The 21,433-nt window shown below is 39.8% G+C and overlaps 2 protein-coding genes across 10 annotated transcripts in view; one reads left to right on the forward strand and one right to left on the reverse strand.

Annotated features, from left to right (window-relative positions):
* The window catches only part of ptk2aa (protein tyrosine kinase 2aa), a 68,561-nt gene extending 59,114 nt beyond the window's left edge, over nucleotides 1–9,447 (forward strand). For 8 of the 9 annotated variants that reach the window (XM_078267141.1, XM_078267142.1, XM_078267138.1 and 5 more), the window contains 8 exons: nucleotides 748–858; nucleotides 4,042–4,104; nucleotides 4,744–4,783; nucleotides 5,217–5,320; nucleotides 7,273–7,428; nucleotides 7,669–7,749; nucleotides 8,448–8,533; nucleotides 8,662–9,447. In XM_078267141.1, the coding sequence (XP_078123267.1) occupies nucleotides 748–858; nucleotides 4,042–4,104; nucleotides 4,744–4,783; nucleotides 5,217–5,320; nucleotides 7,273–7,428; nucleotides 7,669–7,749; nucleotides 8,448–8,533; nucleotides 8,662–8,779 (759 nt within the window). In that variant the 3' untranslated portion in view covers nucleotides 8,780–9,447. The remainder of the gene's footprint in view (nucleotides 1–747; nucleotides 859–4,041; nucleotides 4,105–4,743; nucleotides 4,784–5,216; nucleotides 5,321–7,272; nucleotides 7,429–7,668; nucleotides 7,750–8,447; nucleotides 8,534–8,661) is intronic. The other variant, XM_078267136.1, reaches the window with a different exon arrangement.
* A 4,456-nt stretch (nucleotides 9,448–13,903) lies between these two features.
* On the reverse strand, nucleotides 13,904–17,056 carry rplp1 (ribosomal protein lateral stalk subunit P1). The gene is made up of 4 exons (XM_078268124.1): nucleotides 16,838–17,056; nucleotides 15,862–15,936; nucleotides 14,510–14,618; nucleotides 13,904–14,030 (listed from the first exon to the last, which is right to left on the reverse strand). The coding sequence occupies exons 1-4, from the start codon at nucleotides 16,907–16,909 to the stop codon at nucleotides 13,948–13,950; spliced, it is 339 nt and encodes a 112-aa protein (XP_078124250.1). The 5' UTR covers nucleotides 16,910–17,056; the 3' UTR covers nucleotides 13,904–13,947.
* Between the last annotated feature and the right edge of the window lie 4,377 nt (nucleotides 17,057–21,433).

Below are 21,433 nucleotides of genomic sequence, written 5' to 3' on the forward strand. Positions count from 1 at the left end.
ACTCTGTCATAAAGGACATTTGACAGGGAAAACCCACGGAAATTACATCTATTATATTTTCGCATGAAGTGGTGAGACCAGACGTTTCCGTATTTTGTGTGACATCTCAGCCACTCGATCATGGGTGAACCAAATGTGTCACAATGTGCTGATATTTTCTTAATCTCTCACATTATTCAATTCAAATTTTTTTTATAGTATCAAATCATACTAAAAGTTATCTCAAGACACTTTACAGAGTAGGTCTAGACCACACCCACTATAATTTACAAAGACCCAACAATTTCCCATGAGCAAGCATTTGGTGCAACAGTGGCGAGGAAAAACTTCCTTTTAGGCAGAAACCTCGGACAGACCCAGGCCCTTTGTGGACGGCATCTGTGACTGCCGGTTTACATTACTGCATCCAGCTTTGCTAGAAAACGCATAAAAGCGTAAGACCTGAATACAAGTCTTAACAATGACATCTAAGTTTTTTTCAAGCAGACCGCAGCGCCCTGTGTAGGGGAATAAAGTAACTGCAGTCAGGAAAATGTTTAAAACAACAACTTGATCATTTGTATTATGTATTAATGATCACCACACAGTTCAATCAACCACTTGTCAGCATATAGAGATGATTGAGGTGAGCATGTTGCTGTCTTGAACCTGGCCTTTCTTTATTCAGTATGACTAACTGTGAAAAACAAATTCAAAAAAAAGTTGAAGGAGCAGCAGTTCACATTGAAGCACCCATGTTTTCTACAGGACGCTGGATGTGTAGGCCAGGCTATGATGGAGGAGAGACTGATGATGCAGCAACAACAGATGGAGGACGACCAGCGGTGGCTGGAGCAGGAAGAGAGCTTCATGGTAATGGTAATTATATATAAGCTACGGCTTTCAGTTTTTGTCTGTGGACTATTGCCATATTATGATCAAAACATCACCGTGAGTAACAAATGGACCCTTAAAGGAAAGTTCCAGTATTGTTCAACCATGTCATTCTGTCATATAATAATCAGTTTTCCATAAATAAATCTTGTTAAGTCCAACTGAAAGTAAATGCTGATTAGCTGTTGTAGCTACTATCAACCTGCACATGCTGGTTTGTTGATGTGTGTGAGGCTGTGAGACGCTTTTTCCACCTAGTAAAACTTCTTTATGCGTATTGTTGTTGCCAGATGAGCTGCAGGATATCTTTTTCAGGTCTTTGAACTGGCTCAGTTATGCTTGATTTATCTCATCAGACACTGAAACCTCCCCAAAAGGAGCCAAATCGCTACTTTTGCAAAACAAGTCGATTTTTCTTCACTCTTCAGGTCAGATAGTTTCTCTTCCTGCCTTGATGAGCGGTTTTTATTTTTGAGCCAGGTGTAGGAGAGCTGAAAGAGAGAGGAAAAACACAGAGATGAGTGATGAGGAATGGGCATAGATGTCCCCTCTCTTTATTTATTGCTTCACAGAACAGGACATTTTCAGGACAGACCGGGCAGACTGAACTGCTGATATCTTATTTGTTATTTTGTAGTCTCGCATTGCCAGACCTTTCTCCACAGCGCTGCGGAGGAGGTTCTGGCTACTTCACACAACATTCCGGGATGGGAGAAAAACATGCTCTGGTTTATTGGCATTTCTTTTAACCAATCACAATCGTCTTGGGCGGCGCTAAGCGCCGTATGGAGCAACGGTGCTTCTGCAAAATAACCTCTGGAAGTAACTTGTTTTGGTGGAACGTGTACATTATAAAGTTGTTTTAGTTGTGCAACAGAAAACTCAGATTGGACAGCTAGCTGTCTGGATTTACCCTGCAGAGATCTGAGGAGCAGTTAACCATAGTCCTCATAAATCCACCGGAGTTTAGAAAGCGGAAGGTGAGGGACATCCGGCGGAAAATGAGGGACATCCGGCGGAACCTCCGGCGGCACAGGAACAATCCCGTAAATGAAACGTCGTCGATATACTGTAGACTAGATATTTTGTAACCCCTGGGTGTAGTTTTTTCCCCCTGGCCTGTATGATCACTTGATACACCAGTTCCTCTCTGCACCCACCTTCACAAACTTTGGTAAGACTGCTTTAATGTCCGTGACACAAAATAGCACTCATTGCTAAATGGCTCACTCACCCTGTCCCAACAGTTTTATGGCCCTGACCTTAGACCCTCATGGAAATTGACAAGTGAAAGGAAGCTCCCTTCATAGGAATGAATACAATATCCCCCCTATTTGATGACTTCTTCCATCAGTAGACAAGACCTGTTACTAAACACATTTCTGACACTTGATACATCTCAGGGGGACTAATGTGCAACCGCTGCCTGGGGACTTTTTCCATTCCCCCTGATGCACCACCATTGACCACAAGTCAGTTCATACACCGCACCGACTAATTGAGAGAGTATTATTTCTTTAGACAGAGTGGTTTATGAAATCTCAGAATGGAAATCTGTACAGCTGTAGCCTACTGCATCTCTTGTTTGAAGGAATTTGTGTTGACTAAGCTCTCTATCATTGCATTGGGAACTGACAACACTATATATTAATAATGCATCTGTAAAACCTTCAGATGAGTAATGGCATCTAAACTACTTTTTAAACTTTTAATTTCACATAAATGTTGTATTTATCAAGTTACTTTGAATGTGAGCTTCAAGTTCAGGTCTAAAACGATATTGAATCTTGGTGACGAAAAGCAGTTGTTTAAACTCTTTGTGCTGTGAATGGTTTCCAAGTTATTCCTTAAAAGAGACAAAGCAAAAGAAAGTCAATATGTAAACGATCCCAATATTTCTACCACTATAGAATACTGTCTACTGTCCCAAAGTTATGTTCTTGGTAACATATGCTAGTACATTTTGTAATTAATTTGTAGAGGAGGATCAACAGGAGAAAAAAAGGAGAATGGACACAGAAATCAATAAGAGAAGGAAAGTAAGACCTGAAAAGAAAGAGATGGAAGTTTGTGAGGAGGAACAAGAGTGGAGGACAGGAGGAGGGAGAAAGGAAGTGGGATTGGCAAGAGCCGTGGAGAGGGTGGAATGAACCCATCAGAGAGAGAGAAAGAGAAACAGAGAGAGGGGAAACAGAGGGAGATGCAGAGAGATGGAAAAAGTGGGAGGGAGAAACAGAGTGAGGGAGAGAAACAGAGAGGAGAGTGAGGCGGTTGGATCTTTTCTCTGTGGCTCAGTGGAGCTTTTTCTCTGGAAAAAAACTTCTTCTCTGTCTTTTCCTCTCCCTTCATTCTTCTCTGACTCAATATTTCTGTCTTTCTCAGTTCGTTTCTCTGTCTCATCTTCCACGTTCTTAGTTTCCTCTCTCCCAGTTTCTGTGGTCTCTCTGTCCTTCCCTTCATGATTTACTTCATCAGTCTTTCTCTCTCTATGTCTTAAGTTTTTCTTTGCTTGCATCCATCTTTCTCTCATACTTTCTGTCCCTATTTCCCCCTCCTTTCGATGGCCTCCACTCTCTGCTTTCCTCCTCCCGTCTTCTTTAGCCTCTGTTCTCCCAGGATGCATCTCTTCAAGGCGTGCTTCACCAATACGGTACTGAAACAGAAAGAGAGAGGGAGTTGGAGTCATGCTTGGGTTTTGGTGGTGCAAATGTGGACAGAGTTTTGTAATGTTATTGTTTTCTGTGGACTAATTGGCATGAACAGGCTGTCAGTAAGTTATCTGTGTGGACAGGAATGTGTTTATCTGCTGCTCCTTGATGATGATGATGATGATGATGACGTTCACTTTTTGAGGCAGTGTAGGTGGAAAAATGACAAACTTGCATGTCGTAGTCATTGGTTGAAGTTAAATTCTACAAAATCATTTTGCTGGTTAAGTGCATTTTTCTGTTGACATGTGGTGTTTGGTTGGGAAAAGATAACTACAACAACACTGCATAGAATTTTATTTCTGTAACCTGCAGGTGACTGTCAAACTGTTTACTGATTGTGTTTGGTTTTTCATATTTGTATCGCTAAACTAGCTGGTGCAACCTTTACAGTTATGGAAGTTTCTCCAAAACACATGCTTAGTTATGTTTTTTTTAACTTTCTGTATCTTCCCTGAAGAAGGCAGAGTCCAGAAACAGCAGAGGAAGCATTGACAGAGAGGACGGCACACTTCAAGCACCGGTCAGTCACTGTGTGTGTGTGTGTGTGTGTGTGTGTGTGTGTGCGTGTGCGTGCTTACATTGAAAATCAGTTGTTAACCCCCTCCACACAGTGATTAAGAAAACAATGCTAAATTAAAAGAGATAAGCAATGGATAGAAAAAGAGGAGAAACGTAGACGATTATAGCAAAGAGAAGGGAGAAAAAGAATGGAATGGTGCAACAGACAGAGAGAGAGAAAATAAAGAGGCTGGGAGAAGGAGGGAAAGTATTTCTGTCTGTGTGCCAGCAAGGGCACTGCCTACACAACAACCACATGACCACAGAGGACTCATGGGAACTTTAAACCCAGAAGCACTGCACAGTCCCATTTTACTGTAAATGTAGATTATAGTATCTTAAAGCTATTCTCAGAATTGACCTTATCATCTGTATCAACTGTAACTGTAGCTGAGTAGTGACGTTGCTGGTGGGAATATCGCAATATGCAATAACAACTGTGAATGTATATTTTCTTATATTTAGCTTGTGAAATAACATTCACTTTTTGACAAAGTGTATCCTCTTATTTAGAGAGTTTCTCAGAGTGTCTCCTGTTAATGATTATTTATTGATTAAAGACGACACAAAGTGTAACCTGTGTGTGTTTGTCTCTGCACAGGGTGGAAGCCAACATATCTACCAGCCTGTAGGGAAACCAGGTGAGAGGGAGCACACAGACATACTTAAGTAAAAGAAGTGATAAAAGAAGTATTGTCCGCAAAATGTACCAAAGGTAAAACTACCCATTGTACAGGATTGCCCTGTTCAGAGAGTAATAATATAACTGACTGTAGCTACTCTATTATATTGTTGGAGTATTATTATTAATGGGTTACAATTGGCTCTACCTCAACCTGCTACAACAATAAAATGATGCTGACATGTTAACTGGTTTATACACTGTGGGATAGTTGGATACGTTTAAAGTAGCATTAAATAGAAAAACTTATAGTACGTAGTAAGTGCCTTTAAAATTATACTTAAGTACAGTACTTGAGTCCCATACTTTCCACCACTGCACACCAGCATAAAGTTCCTGTTAGCATGCATCATACTTCATACACATCATACTATCATACTCCTTTTTTCCAGAACATGTGGCTCCTCCTAAGAAACCGCCCCGCCCCGGAGCTCCTGGTCATCTAGGCAACCTGGCCAGTCTCTGCCCAGTGGACAGCTACAACGAGGGGGTTAAGGTATATATGCACACAAACTCAAAAACACATCAGAGCTATGAACACTGAATCTCCTAAAATACAGAATGTATTCCCCAGTTTAAAAATTGATCAGATGTAGCTGATTGAGATCATTTTTTTTAGCAAAATTAATGTCCTTCACTGTGCTCTTATTTAGCCTATTTCCCATTCTAGCATATTGTCTTTGAGTTGAATTCAACACTGTTTGGCATTTTGCCGATGGGTTGCATGCTGTGCCATGCCTGTGGTTGGCTTTGGCCTAATGTGCTGTCCCTCTTCTCTCCCCTTTTACTCTTTCTCCCCCCACCCCTTCTCTCATTAACATCTATGCATTTGTTTCCCGTTAACACCCTGCCATCTTCTTATTCCTTATCCTGCTTTTCTGACCTGTTACCCTGCAACCATATATTCACCAATCAATCTGTCACACCCTTTCCCCTCTCATCACGACTTGCTGCACACCCAAATCCCCTTTAATCTCCTCCCTGTCAAACACCCATCCACCCAACCACACCTCCCTCCCATCTCCTCAACCTCCCCATAGCCGTGGAGGGTAAGCTGATCTTTGTATTTGTCTGTCATCACCGTAGAGTTATTTAGTGAATAGTTCCTATAAAAATCGTGCAGAGAAGCTTCATGAAGCTTTCTGAATTGTAGTTATTTTTCTTTACCAGAAGTCGAACATATATCACTGTTGGCATGACCAGCTAAACATTTGAGCTGGGTAGTTCATTCTTGACCTGGGAACAGTATTTGTGACTGAATAATCTCATCCAGGGCTTCCTAATGTATCTCATGGTCATTAGCAAAGATGGTGAAGACTGTGAGATGTGGATGAAAGCTCCAAAATGCTAGTACGTCGATCTTGGAGCTGAGATTATTTTGTTAGCTTGTTCCACCATTCTTTAAAGCAATGGATACTACAAATCATGTGTTAATAAGATGACTTTAGGATTGTAGTAGCCATAGTAGTACCCATAGAGTGTTGTGAAAAATATCCCTGGTAATGAAAAATAAAAACCAAAATCTAAAAGTCGTCAGTGTTTTTTCTTAGATCAATAGAAGCATTGTAAACTAATCACTGTATGTCTTCCATTGTGTCTTCTTTAGATGACAATATAGTTAAATGAATGTTGTTAAATTGCTGTAGTTCCGATCGTTAACTGTGATTTGTGATATTTACAGGAGAAGCTGTGGAATATGTTTGTAATTATTTTTAATGATACACAAACTTTTTCTCGTTCACAAGCCAAAATGAAATGCACAAAAACTGAATTGTGGCTCATTTGTCATTTAAACTACGATCTCCACTGAGGCATTTCCTCAAGAGCTCTTTCTCATTAAAGGAGTACCCTACAAATCACTTCAGTCGTGCTTTAATGGCTGCAGCTTAAAACAACATCAAATCAGCTGAGTAGTTTTGTAAACATGAATTAAACCTGCGTTAAGGGGGAAACATAGACAAACTCTAATATGTTAGCAGGTATACAGAGCTTATTGGTTCAGCACGACTAGCAACCCTCACATTACACTAAATCGTTTAATTTAACAGTAGTATAAAAACTCTTGCTTAATGCATGTTGAACTTTGAGTCTGTCACTAGAAAACTGACCCTGTCTGTCCTGCCATCACACTATACTAACAACCGTACACACTCCTCTGTCCCAGTAGAACAGTCATGGTATCTAGTATGTAGGTAGAAATGCATGAAGACAGAAATATGAGGCTTGTGTGAGTGTGAATCTAGTCAAATACTGCCCCCCAGTGTTGTGTCTAGACGCAGAAAGAGCTTTTCTTCAAGAATTCAAATTTAACTTGTAATACAATATCTAAAAGGAATTAATAAATAAAAAAATATATATATCTAAAAGGAATTAATAAAAAATAATAAAAAGGTGTAAAATATCTGTTTTTAGTGGTTCATTGTTGTCGTACTTTCCTCATTGGTCCAGTTGCAGCCTCAGGAGATCAGCCCACCCCCCACCGCCAACTTGGATCGCTCTAACGACAAAGTGTACGAGAACGTGACAGGATTGGTTAAAGCTGTGATTGAGATGTCCAACAGGATTCAGCCTGCAGCCCCAGAGGAGTACGTCCCAATGGTCAAGGTAGGATTAATATTCACTCTGTAAAAAGGGTCATAGAAGGTACAACTTTGACAGTGTGGTACATTAAAACACCCGCAGTGATTTTAACTTTCAGTTTAGCTTTAAGAAAATGTTCTAATGCTACCGTTGTCCCTATCCCTTATTTTAAAGTGTTTACACGCAAATTAAGGATCCATCATCAGCAGGTTTAAAAGTGCATATTAACTGAAGATTGATGCAAAAAACTGTGTGTTTGTGTAGGAGGTGGGTCTGGCTCTGAGGACTCTGCTAGCGACAGTGGACGAGACACTTCCTGCGCTGCCAGCCAGCGCACACAGAGAGGTACACACACACACACACACACGCACACAAAGATACAATTTTATAATGAAGGTTGAAAAAACAACCTGAACATTGTAAATAAAGGTGCGTCAGAGTAAAATAAATTATTTTATTTAAAATAAATAGTTTTATACATGCAAACATATATACAACACATATAATTGTAACTCAAATCAATTATTATATTTAGATATATGCATTTTCTTTACTCGTGCTGTCATATGATACGCAAAGTTTTATGTTTATCTCATTTGAGACACTGCATGTTCACTGCAGTAAAACACGTCAACTCCATGTAACTTCCAGTTCCCAAACATTGTTATAAGTGCAAAACAATTGTATAGGGATCAAAAAGGAAGGTACAGTATCTCTGCTATCAAAGTATTTTTATTTTTTTTAAAAACCACTGACTCCTAACTTTAGGAATGTGTGTGTGTGTGTGTGTGTGTGTGTGTGTGTGTGTGTGTGTGTGTGTGTGCGCGCGCGCGCTGTGTCTCCCACATGCGCAGTACAACAGCGGGGGCGGACAGCTCATTGATTGTGTTTCACCGGCTATGCTACAAACCACGCACATTTCTCCGGGCCTGCTTCCCCCGCCCAGGCCATAAAGCAATCGGCCCATTCCAAACAGGCACTGCACTAGTTCTCTTTAATTCTTTTGTGTGATGATCTTTGACATTTGGTTTGTGTTATCACAGATTGAGATGGCTCAGAAGTTGTTGAATTCAGATCTGGCCGAGTTAATAGCGAAGATGAAACTGGCCCAACAGTATGTCATGACAAGGTAGGTACAATTACTATATATATATATATATATATATATATATATATATATATATATATATAATTTATTGATAATGATTTACTTTACAGTAATGGTGACGCAGTAATTGTTTTCTGTGTTCTGTACAGTTTACAAAAGGACTACAAGAAACAGATGCTAATGGCAGCTCACGCCCTCGCAGTGGATGCCAAGAACCTGCTGGATGTCATTGACCAATCACGACTCAAGATGATCCGCCCACATTAGTTTCTGTTGCTGTGGAGATGGAGAGTGCAGTAGCTCTTAGCCAATCACAAAGAGAACATTTAGATGGATATCAGTGACGGACGGATTAATAAATGAACTGATGGACAGGGAATATGACTGACTGAAACAATCCACTTCCTCTTCTCCTCCTACAAACATTCATCGTTTAGTTTTTCTCTATGGCAGCGGTCATGTTTTAGTCAATATTGTGTTATTTTGTACTTTTGTTGCATTATTTGCTTTTGTATCCAGAGAAACGCTCCTCTCCCCATCACGTATCCTCGAAGATGAGTTTTTTTTTTTTTTAAATCATCCATTACTACTTTTTAATCTTTGATGAAAGTGAATCAAACAAAGGTTTCAGAGGCTTGCTTGAAGGACTGCAGAGATATTTTGGTGAATGGACGCACCAAGATTAGCCACATAAACACGACTAACACGCTCCACACATGCAGGATGTAACAACTGGAACTGAAGAGCCAGGATGAGGACGATAATGAAGATGATATGATAATGTTGTTGTTTGAACATGCTTTTATGTCATTAATTATTATTATTATTACTATTTTCAGGCTTGACTCTTGCAGTATGTCTCTATGTTCAGTTTTCCTCTTGAAAAAATGGGCAAAATAATTGATTTACAGCTGCTCATAAAAGTCATAATTTCATCTCTTTTTTCCACCTTCTTTTCTCTAGATCTCTATATCTCAGGCACCGAGGGATGGCGTAACAATGAAATATGAAATCTGTATTTTGAAGAACAAACTAAATGTCACAGGCCACTTTTTAAGTTAACTTGCATAGTAAATATACAAAGAAGCTATATTTTTAACATGTTTCTGAGGCATGAATTGTTAGTGAATAAGGGAGAGGGATGAACAGGCGGAAAAGTGAAGGGACAGAGGGGCGAGCGGTGGAAGGAGGGGGGGGGGGGATTTTGAGTTGCAATGGAGGTAATTATACTGTACAGTATGTCACCCTGTGCCAAATGTACTGCAATTGACTAAAAAGGAACATTTCACTCAAATGGTATTGGTTTACTCAATAATCAACATTTTTAGCAGCAACTCACCTGTTATTTTTGCAGAGGTTTCTACGAAAAGTTCTTTATTGCTTGTTCCTTCTATCCTATTTGTCTTCTCACAGATGTTCACTCAGCAATATGCAGTGCTGCAAGCTTTCACTTAGGCCCTCATTGTCAAATTTCCAGTAGAATTCAACATTAATAATATGCTGTCTCTTTTTAGGGGGTGAATTACAGTTGCAGTTTCTTGTTTTACTCCCCACAAAACCAGGGACAGATGCACACCTTGCTGGCCAAAATGGGGCACAGGTTTTGTTCATGGGGTTTATCTTTTAAATTGTTCATGTCCAGCATGATTTGCTCTTTATCTCCCCTCTATCAGTCCTTCTGCTTTTCTTCTCTGTCTTTCTACCTCCCTCCACTGGAGTTATTTATACCTTTATTCCCTCTTCCCTCTCCCCCTCCTCTGTCACCCCCCACATTTCTACTTGTCCTCCTTCAGCCTAGTCTTCCTCTGATTCTCTCTCCATTCCACTGTTCCCTCTCCCCTGAGGTGAGCGGTATTCTCAGGAAGGAGTCACATGTACAGTTGCTAAAGCAAGCAAATAAAAACACTGTTATCATTAAGAAATACTGCTAGCTTCTGTCTGCTTCTTTTAGTGTGCCTGACCCTAAACTATGTATGTCTCAAGTTGGCTAATGAACACAGATTTCTATTTATTTTATTTTTATATATTTTTTGGCTGTATAGTCATTGGGCGAGATATTTTGATGACAGGTATGTAAACTCTAATTATCTGCAGCTGTTGACACATGATTGAATGACAGTTGCTGCTTCCAGAACAAGTTGCATACATTTTAGTTGACTGACTGCTCACTGGTTTCTCAAAGCACCATTAGAAGACTGGACCGAATGGAAAACATGTTCGCTCAATATGTTTGCATTATGCAACTAACTTTAATTCGGGTTCTCTGCTAGTTCCGCTTTCTAGTTGATCGCATTCAGTCTGGTTGATAGTCGGTGGATTAGCTAAACGTTAAAAGTGGAGAGGATAAATGCTGTCACAAAGCATCATATACGCTAAAATCGCACGGTTGGACCTGCCTGGATGGACTTCGGTAGGCTGTTCTTTTCACAGTGCCGTTTTTAGTTTTATGTTTCACATTCATTAACTTATATTTTGTCACTTTGTCGCCTTTTTTTAAGCTATCGTCGCTAATACGTATAGATGAGCAAAAGGGGCGGCCATGTGCTAACAGGTGAGTTGTGAGTGGTTTTGCTGACGTTAAGCACTGCATTTATAAATCCGCACAGCTCCGTTTAAGTGTCACATTTGGCGCTTAAAAAGATAAGCATGTTTATGTGGTCTTTATTAAATCTGAGGGGAAACCTAATTGTAATTTATTTATTTGAACAAATGTCTACTAGCAAGTGGCAACATGGATCTCAAAGTGTCTGAAAAGGAATTTAAGAGGTGGATGCATTATTCGGTAACATGAAAATGTGGTTCCGCCCGGTTTCGAACCGGGGTCCTTTCCACGGTGAGGCGAAGGTACAGCGGCAAGCCGATCCCCTAGCGTCACCAGAGCGTCACTGACAGTGGCCTACCACTTCCACCCTTCTTATATACTGTCTATGCTTCCACTCCGTTCGGCACATGCCGAAGTAGTGAGTAACATAAGCCGCCAGGGGACCGGCTGTACCACAATGGCATACCATCAGCCACTTTTTAATACAAAACAAACCATTATCTAGCATATTACATAAAAGTAAAGCAGCATGTTATTGTAGACAAGGCTTTAGGACATTTATTAAAATTCATCTGTTGGGGAAGTTGAGTTTTCGCTTACTAATTACAGTCCTTTCCTGCACAAACAGTCTGGCTCATTTACAACCGACAGATCACGTTCTCATTTTATGGGGCCACTGATAGCTTTTTCCCCAGTCTGTACATTGTCCTTTCAAACTCTCTTCACTTATATTAAAAAGTAGGCCTACTTGTCAAACAAACTAGCTCACTTATGCCTTGCAGGAGATGTACAAAAGCAGTTTTATTATAACCAGTAACATTACACACACACACAAGATACTAGTAGTGTCATACCACTCCTGTGATGATACTCTGGCAGTTGTGCTGCATCTTTAACACTGGCCATTGGTTTCCATTTTGGAGCATTATTTCTACTCTATTCTGTTTATATCTAAATCAACTACTATTCCCTGCTGGCATTTAATCCCACAGATTACACTCAAATGATGTCCACTTAGTTTAATACATACGTCAGTTACATTACATTTAGCTGACACTTTTATCCAAAGTGACTCACAATTGCTATACAATGGACCTAAAAAGTCCACATACCCCTGTTAAAATGCCAGGTTTTTGTGATGTAAAAAAATGAGACCAAGATAAATCATATTAGAACTTTTTCCACCTTTTAATGTGACCTATAACATGAACAATTTAATTGAAAAACAAACATCTTTGAGGGGAAAAATAAAAAACTTACAATAACCTGGTTGCATAAGTGTGCACACCCTTAAACTAATACTTTGTTGAAGCACCTTTTGATTTTATTACAGCACTCAGTCTTTTTGGGTAGGAGTCTATTAGCATAGCACATCTTGACGTGGCAATATTTGCCCACTCTTCTTTGCAAAAGCGCTCCATATGTCAGATTGCAAGGACATCTCCTGTGCACAGCCCTCTTCAGATCACACCACAGATGTTCAACTGGATTCAGGTCTGGGCTCTGGCTGGGCCATTCCAAAACGTTAATCTTCTTCAGGTGAAGCCATGCTTTTGTGGATTTGGATGTGTGGTTTGGGTCGTGCTGAAAGGTGAACTTCCTCTTCAGCTTTCTAACGGAAGCCAGAAGGTTTTGTGCCAACATTTCCTGGCATTTGGAACTGTTCATAATTCCCTCCACCCTGACTAAGGTCCTGGTTCCAGCTGAAGAAAAACAGCCCCAAAGCATGATGCTGCCACCACCATGTTTGACTGTGGGTATGGTGTTCTTTGGGTGATGTGCAGTGTAGTTTTTGCACCAAACACACCTTTTGGAATTATGGCCAAAAACTTCTACCTTGGTTTCATCAGACCATAACACATTTTCCCACATGGTTTTGGGAGACTTGTTTGTTTTTGCAAACTTCAGCCGGGCTTGGGTGTTTTTCTTTGTAAGAAAAGGCTTCCGTCTTGCCACCCTACACCATAGCCCATTCATATGAAGAATACGTGAGATTGTTTTCACATGTAGCACACAGCCAGTACTTGCCAGAAATTCCTGCAGCTCCTTGCTGTAGGCCTCTTGGAAGCCTCCCTGACCCGTTTTCTTCACGTCTATTCATCAATTTTGGAGGGACGTCCAGTTCTTGGTAATGTCTCTGTTGTGCCATATTTTTGCCACTTGATGACTGTCTTCACTGTGTTCCAGGGTATATCTAATGCTTTGGAAATTCTTTTGTACCCTTCTCCTGACTGATATCTTTCAACAGTGAGATCCCTCTGATGCTTTGGAAGCTCTCTGCAGACCATGGCATTTACTGAGATGAAACTAAAATGTCAGGAAAATCCTACTAGAACAGCTGAACTTGATTTGTGATTAATCAGTCACTTTAAATGATGGCAGCCAGGTATGCAATGACTTCTATTTAACATGAGTTTGAATGAGATTGGTTAATTCTGAACACAGCCACATGCCCAGTTATAAGAGGGTGTGTGGTTTGTTTTTCAATTGAATTGTTCACATGGAAAAAGTTCTGACATGATTTCTCTTTTTACAATCACAAAAACCTGGCATTTTAACAGGTGTGGACTTTTTATACCCACTGTATATCAGAGGTTGCACACCTCTGGAGCAACTAGGGTTTAAGTGTCTTGCTCTGGGACATTGGTTGATGTATCGCAGTGGGAATCAAACCCAGATCTCCCACATCAAAAGGCATGTGTGTCATATCCACTGCACCATCAGTTACTGGAAACTTTTTATAATCTAGTGCAGCTGCAACATTTAATTGCATGTCTTGATAGGGACAGGTGATGTTTGTCTGTACCAGTGTATCATGGGGAGAAGAAAATGAGTCAGACAAGGCAACAGTTGTTTGTAATTTTGTGTTTAATTACAAAAAAAAAAAAATAGTTTAATCAAAGAGACCAAAGCCCATGTCATCATCGGACTCCTCGGACTCTTCCTTCTTCTCCTCTTTCTTCTCCTCCTCCTTAGCTGTAGGAGTAAACAGAGAGAGGGTATGGTTAATAAAGTCAAGATGCAGGGTGCACAAACTTAGTCAAAGCTCTGGGAGATTTGACAATTTAAAAACCGAGAGATTGGTTCTCACAATGACGCTAAAAGATCCCAGTACCCCGGTAGTCAGCTGGGATCCTTTTTGGGGAGGATTTCAAAATGACAAAGGGGTTTCCCCTCTGAATTAAGAAAATGTTGGTTTCACTTTGAGCAAGACCTTAACCAGACCAGTAAACATTTAAGAAAGTCCATGCTACACCAATTTATTTACCAAACTGTTGGCAGGTCTACACCTCAAAAGCAGGCCATTTGCACAGCATGACTAAAAATCGCATTCACATAATCATTAAAATTATCCTATTTTAGTGTTTCTGTAACAAGTTAAATATCCGAAGCATTTGAATGTTATGCCTATCTCAAATATGCTTTCCAATTTAAACCATCGTTTGTCCACTTACCTGGGGCGTCACCAGCAGGGGCAGCTCCTCCAGCAACAGCGGCTGCTGGCGCTCCACCTCCGGCTCCGACGTTGCAGATCAGGCTGCCGATGTCAATGCTGGACAGAGCCTATGAAACAACATTCACAGGTCAGTCACTTCATTCACATGTCGGCACTTGTTCTGGTGAGTAACTTACAGACCTACAGAACTAAAGGCATTAGCACACCATTGTTCTTATGTAGAGCAAGCTCTTCTGCAATTCAAGTCTGTGCAGATAACTTGCGTTGAGCAAACCCTGATACGAATATGAAATGCTTAGAAAACCTACCACAGTAAAGTCAAGTTTTCTACAGACCCTTTGCAAACTTAACTCAGTACGTTCTAAAAGTACTTCTGCCATTTTCATTTTGATTGTCGTAAGTAGTCCGCAACAGCAGGACAACACACAAAATCCCAACATTGTGATTGCTCACTACAAAACAAAATCAGGAATTCTGTTTTGCAGCCACTTTTAATCTTGTACACAATTCCTGTAGTGGCCAGCTGAGCCTAAAGCTAAGGATTTGTCAGACATGAAGACTCAGATACAATTTATTTCCCATGAAAAAAAGTCAAAAGAAACCTGGTTGTTTGTGACTGCAAAAGGAAGCAATAGTCAACGGCATAGTTAATCAAACTGTTGTGGACACTTGCAACAGGCACTACTACCTCTTTCACACCGCTGACCCGGGTTGGGCCAGGGTTGTTTGATCAGGGTTCAACCCTTCTTTGCAAAATTCAAACCAAGACAGTCAACGTGGGTATATCCCTGGTCATAATTCAGAAATCACCCAGGAGCAATCGATCGATTTCATTAAAAGTAAAGTTGGGCTTTGCTGTTACCTTAACGACTTATTTTTAAGAAAAGACAAAAGAGATTTGCGCTACCCAGCAGTCGCACTGAACTGCAGGCTGGAGACATGCGTCTCCAGCGAGAGAGCGGGAGTAAGAGCGTTGGTGCTGAGAGATTTAAACAAAACTTATTTCCATACATTTACGTTCAAACGCTGGGTTTTTACAGGCAGTTTAGCCTGTAAAGCTCCACCACCACTCTGCAAAAGGCACACTAGTGAACATCTGGGCACTCACTCTCAGCGGACTGTTCGGAAATAAATTGAACCGCTCCGCTGTTGTTGAAGCTGCCTGTGAAAATCCTAGTTTTATACAGTCTATGGTGTAAAGCACAGTGAGACAAAATTGTTGTTTTTTTCAAAGTGTGTGGCGACCTGTGACAACTGCCCCACTGTCATTTCCAACCAATCACATAATTTGCCCTGCCCTGCATTGAAATCAACCCTAGTCATACCCTGATCCAACCCCTGTTCTCTCACCTTGGCAAACAGACTTGGCCAGAAGGGCTCCACAGTGACTCCAGCAGCCTTGATCAGAGCATTCAGCTTGTCCTCCTACAGACACAGAAAACAGCAATTGTTATAAAACCTACTTCATTCATCCTTAAACTAGCAACAACTATATGCACGTTATCAGTACACAGACTAGTTAGGAGCAAGCAAAGTCTTCATTAGTGCACACATCAATTTGCCGATTGTTTTACTACTCCACCTATGCCATTTTATGTTGTGCTTATTGAAATAGAGGGATGCTGAATTGATTCACAGAAAAGAGACTGGTGAGTTTTTGAAAATCAAGTAGTCACTTGAGTCGTATGTAATTTCATTTTACAGCTTCTAAAATGTGGGGATGACAGGCTATGGCTTTTCATTTTATACACTGAATTGTCTTAGGCTTTCTGATTCTGAGACCATATAGATTTAACGTTAAAACTATATTGATGCTATGTAACGTTACTGATTTAATGTAAGCAGCAGTTTGTAAAGTTACGTCATATGATATTGTGCAGCATCATAAATTTAAACGAAGGCACACTAAAACATGGTAATACACAGGTTTACTAACGTTACTGCACTTCTCACGGCCATAACGTTAGCCCTTCTGAAAATAAAGCATTTTGTGCTGTTGTGGACATTCACTAGAATGTGTGGAGAGTAACTACTACAGCCACATGTTGTATACAACTCATGAACGTCACAACACAGACAAGAGCTGTCCAGACACAGAAACGTGGCCTAACGTTAGCAACAAGCATGGCGCCATTTGTGCCGGTAGATTGGACTGTTTCGACACCTAAACTTCTATATTTAACGGACATTACTACCCAAATTTGTCAGAGTACTTGCTTTCGCAGCTTTATTATTTAGGACTTTCACATCTAGCACAATGCTCCCAAAGAATGCAGTTAAGAGGCATTAATGTAGCTAGCGGTCAGGGATAAGCCGGGGCACTTACGGTGACGGTGACTTCATCGTCGTGGAGAATCAGAGCAGAGTAAATGCAGGCGAGCTCAGACACGGAGGCCATTGTAGATGTTAGATTTTATATTTCTCGCGGTGGATGCCTAAATTGGACGGTGCTAGTCGCCGGATTGAGGGCCTTAGCTTCTGGTGAAGAACCGAGCACCTTAGGCACGTTAACTTCCTGTAGCGGAAAAGGGAAGGGAGAGGGCGGGAGCCTGCATGATATACTCTGCGTAAAGGCTGCGTTGCTCCGACGTCAGTACGCACACAAAGTGACGACAGACGTAGTTGCATATTAATAAAACGAAATAGGTCGCTTGGTAATCTGTAAAGCTCCCACTATTTTCACTTTGCACATTGATTTTTCTGCTAAATTGAATACAATTACACATAATAAAAGCCCCTCTACAACTGACATTTTTATTATTGATTTTATTATGTATGTAAACAAATTACAAATAATAGTTAGCTGTTGCCATTTAATTTGCATTGTATTGCTCTTATCATCATTGCAGTATCAAAATACTATACTTAAGAATTATAGCTCCTTTACATCTTGGGTGTTTGTTTCAGTTACTAGGTTCAGTTTTTAATAACACCAGTATACAAGTAAAGCTAATAGATAACCTATTAACTTCACTTAATTCACTAGTGAATGATAATGTGATAACAGAATATCTGACGTGAAAATGCTCAACTGCGAGTTGGTTGCCTGTAACAAGATGTTAAGTGTTGAGATAAATCAACGAACAACAAATGGATTTAATGTAAGGTCTTGAGTCAGTATTATAGCTAATCGTACCATAGAATATTAAAGCCAGGACAAATAACACTTTTGTACAAATCTCTTTTTGCTTCATAGTTCTATAATATATTCTATATAATAAATCCAAAGTATTGAGTACATAAACGCTTTAATTTCATTCAACATAGGTACAGGTTTTTTGAACTGTCACAAGATGGATGAGCTAAGTGCTACTTAAGGTCACAGCATGTGCCTGAGGGAGACATTTAGCAAATGGAACAGGATAAGGTAGTTAATATAAGAAAAAAGTTTAATTTTGACAAATCACACATAAACATTAAAAACCAAAGTTTGTAAGAGCTTTGTAAATATCTGATGCTGTATATGCAGTTTATTTTTTATCATATAATGCTTGACCTTAGAATTTAAGATATATTTCTTAATTTAAGATTGATACCAGTGTCATACACCTCATGACAGATGACCAGCTAAAAGAGTATCTTCCATCCTATGGTGATCGACTGGCTGTTTTTGGATACTGCAGTCGGAAGGAAAAAGAACATTGCAGTCGCAAGTCAAAGATCTTTGAGTGACTCAGAGGAAAGCTCTCGAGAAACAAATGTGATCATATGCCCGAGAGAGAGCATAGAACCCCTCCAAAGAATGCTCAAAAGAATCAGAGAAAAATTGAGATGGGATGGATGCATTTCAGAGAAGAGGGATTTGTGCAGACCTTTATGTACTAAAAAGGTTGGGGGAACCAGAAAAGAGAGTGTCCCGAAGGAGAGTAAAAATCAGAACTTGATTGAAAAAGCTGTGCAGTTGTTTTTTCCAGGTGGAAAAAATGCAGAGGATGCTTACTGATTTTGACATTGATTTAACTGACTTTCAGCAGAACTCATTAGAGGATAGTGTCACAGTCGGGGAACTGTATGAAAAGACGAAGTTACCTCTCTTACGTTTCTATTTAACAACTCAGAACAGAGACATTGACAGTGACATAAATCTGGAGGAAGAGAATAGTGATGCAACGGCACAAGAAGGTGAAAAGACACATGACGGACCTGATATCTACCACCACTTTCCAGACACTTCTGCAACTGACACGTTGGAGATAAATACAGTATATACTGTAAATAATGTAATTTATGTTGGAAGCGATACAGTATTTGCAAATGCAAGCAGTGAGTGTTTCACTTATTTACACCACAGTAGACCCAACTGATGCATCTAGTTTGCCAGAACATAAAACATTATTTTATGTAAATACTTTAGAGGATAGTGGCATTGTGACTTTCCACACAGAAAGCATTTCTGGGATGGAGTACTCCAGTTTTGATGATACCTTGCCTTTGTCTCAGGAACTGTCTTTTTAACACCCCGTGCCTCCTTCCACGGATTTGTTGCAGGAACAAGCCAGTCCGAGAAAAGGAGTGAAGAAAATGATTGTTGTTCATCGTTGACAGATTCTTAGAGAACTTATTTAAGCGTTTTCTCAGGAAAGCATCATGGAGGACATTTACTTTCAAGTTATTCTCCCCGATGGAAAGCTTGAAAAGGCTGTGGATGATGGAGGTGCTTTGAGGGATGTACTGTCAGAATTTTGGAATGACTTTTATGAGCAGTGTGCTATGGGAAATGGCTTCAAAGTGCCATACCTACATCATGATTTTGGGAAACAAGAAATGGGAAAGTGTAGGTCGAATAATCACACTTGGCTGGCAAAAAGAGAAGTCCCTTTCTGTAAAGCTGGCACCTGTACTTCCGGAGCAAGCCGTTTTGGGCTTTGTTGAGAGTGATCTTGTGGACAGCTTTTTCAAGTATGTGTCAGAGTCTGAGCGAGTGATCTTTGAATCCTGCGTTCAGATTTTAAAGTTGTTGACCAAGAAGAATTGTTGGAAATCATGGATAATCACAACTGCTGGAGGCTTCCAACAGCAGATAACATTGAGCAAATCTTGAGGGAGCTTGCTAACCAAAAACTGATTCAAGAGCCCGCTTTTGTGATTGAACATTGGAGCAACACGCTTGCACCTGTTAGATCAGAGCTGAAAGGGATTGCAGCAGTCTATGAAGAGCTACAACAAACATCACGAAAGATCATAAGATCAAGTACTTACCCCAGTACCCAGAATGCCCAGGATAATTTTGACTTTCTCTCATGATTATGACTTTTTATCTCATAATTTTGACTTTGTATCTCATAATTATGACTTACCAAGGAGATATTTTTATTATCAAGACAAGGTTTTCATAAAAAAATTTTATTTTTCACTGGCGGAAATAGGCTTCCATAAGTTCCTGCTGCTATTATCACTTAAAACTAAAAGTGTAAAGAAAATGTACAAAATAAACCTGTCTGGAGGTTTTAAACCAATGCAAACATGTTCAGTCAACTATTTTATTTAATCACAACCAAAAGCACAAACATTACAAAAGAGGAAAACCATTTCAAGGCAATTATCTGGCAAATCTCTCCTGGCCTTATTACACATGCATAGACAAACTGTGCTGCTGATCTTTGTGCACAGACCTAATTTATCCATATAGCTTCTATTTAAAAAAACAAAACCAAAAAAAACAAAAGAAAAACATAATAGAACTGATAGAAAATAATATAACTAATAGAAAAATCTAAATGCGACTGTAAATCCAAATATAGTAATACTTTCCTCAAGTCTTACCATTTACTTCACAATGTCAGTGTATATTTAAAAACATCAGATGGCCCATTTATGGTGAACATAAAAGCTCAGAAGTAGTTTAAAGAATCATTCTCACATTTGGCACAAACATATTTACTTGGCCCTAATATGTAAAAAAAAAAATACTCGAGCAGGTAAAACTACAAAACTAGAGTGGATGGAAAGGACTGTATGGCTTTCAGTGGTACCCTCCTGTGTTAAGCCGCCTACACATGATCCACGGTAAAAAACGCCTTGCGCTGGCTGTGCCATTGTTTTCCTTTGGGAAGAGCAGTAGAGACAACTAGGGAGGAAGCGCTATACCTCGGCGTAGTGCACCGCTCGGAATTGTTGGCAAGCGCTGCGCTCAAAGTTAAAATGATTTCAACTTTGACCTCGTTGCGGCTGACCTTTCAAGGCTCAACCAAAGCCAGAAGCAATGATGACGTATACCTGCACCCTACCTCGTTATCAAGTGTAGGCAGCTTAACAGTGTAATCAAAGTCAGTATTGTTTAATGTGTGGACTCAAGAGAGTTCAACTCAACATATTCTAGAATGGTCAAGTTTAAGACTAGAACGTTTAGGCAAGTTATCCCCAACTCCATGGCAACAAATCAGAATCTTCTCTGCTTCTACTGCAGATAAAAATTCTGAAACATTGAGGCAATGTATCCCCTTCACCATGGCAACAAATCAGAATCTGCTATTGTGATACTATTAACAGCCGTATTACATCGGTAGAAAGTACATTTGGAAAACTCTTAAAGTTAAGTGTTGTATTTGAAATTTCTCATTAATTCTTCGTTTCCTTTTAAGTGCCCTTTTCTTTGTCTTCTGCCTCAGTCATTTTAAGCATGTATATTCCCGCTTTAACAGGATCTGTCATTCTGGAATTTGTAGCAGGGTTAAAACACGAAAGCTTTGTCTTCATCATTTTGGAAAAAAACAATTTGAAATGTCAACAAATTGATACTTTCTAAGAGGCAAATTGTTAACAACCTTTTCACTGAGCAATATTTAAACATAATTATCACAATTTCATATACTTTCTAGAAAAGCACTCAAATTCTGCATCAGGAATGATTAATTGAGCTAACAATACATTGACTTAGGACTGGGAAACTGTGATTGAAAGCTCTGATGTATCACACTTTGTG

Source organism: Sander vitreus, chromosome 14 (genome assembly GCF_031162955.1).
Source record: "Sander vitreus isolate 19-12246 chromosome 14, sanVit1, whole genome shotgun sequence".
In the NCBI taxonomy this organism is placed as follows: domain Eukaryota; kingdom Metazoa; phylum Chordata; class Actinopteri; order Perciformes; family Percidae; genus Sander; species Sander vitreus.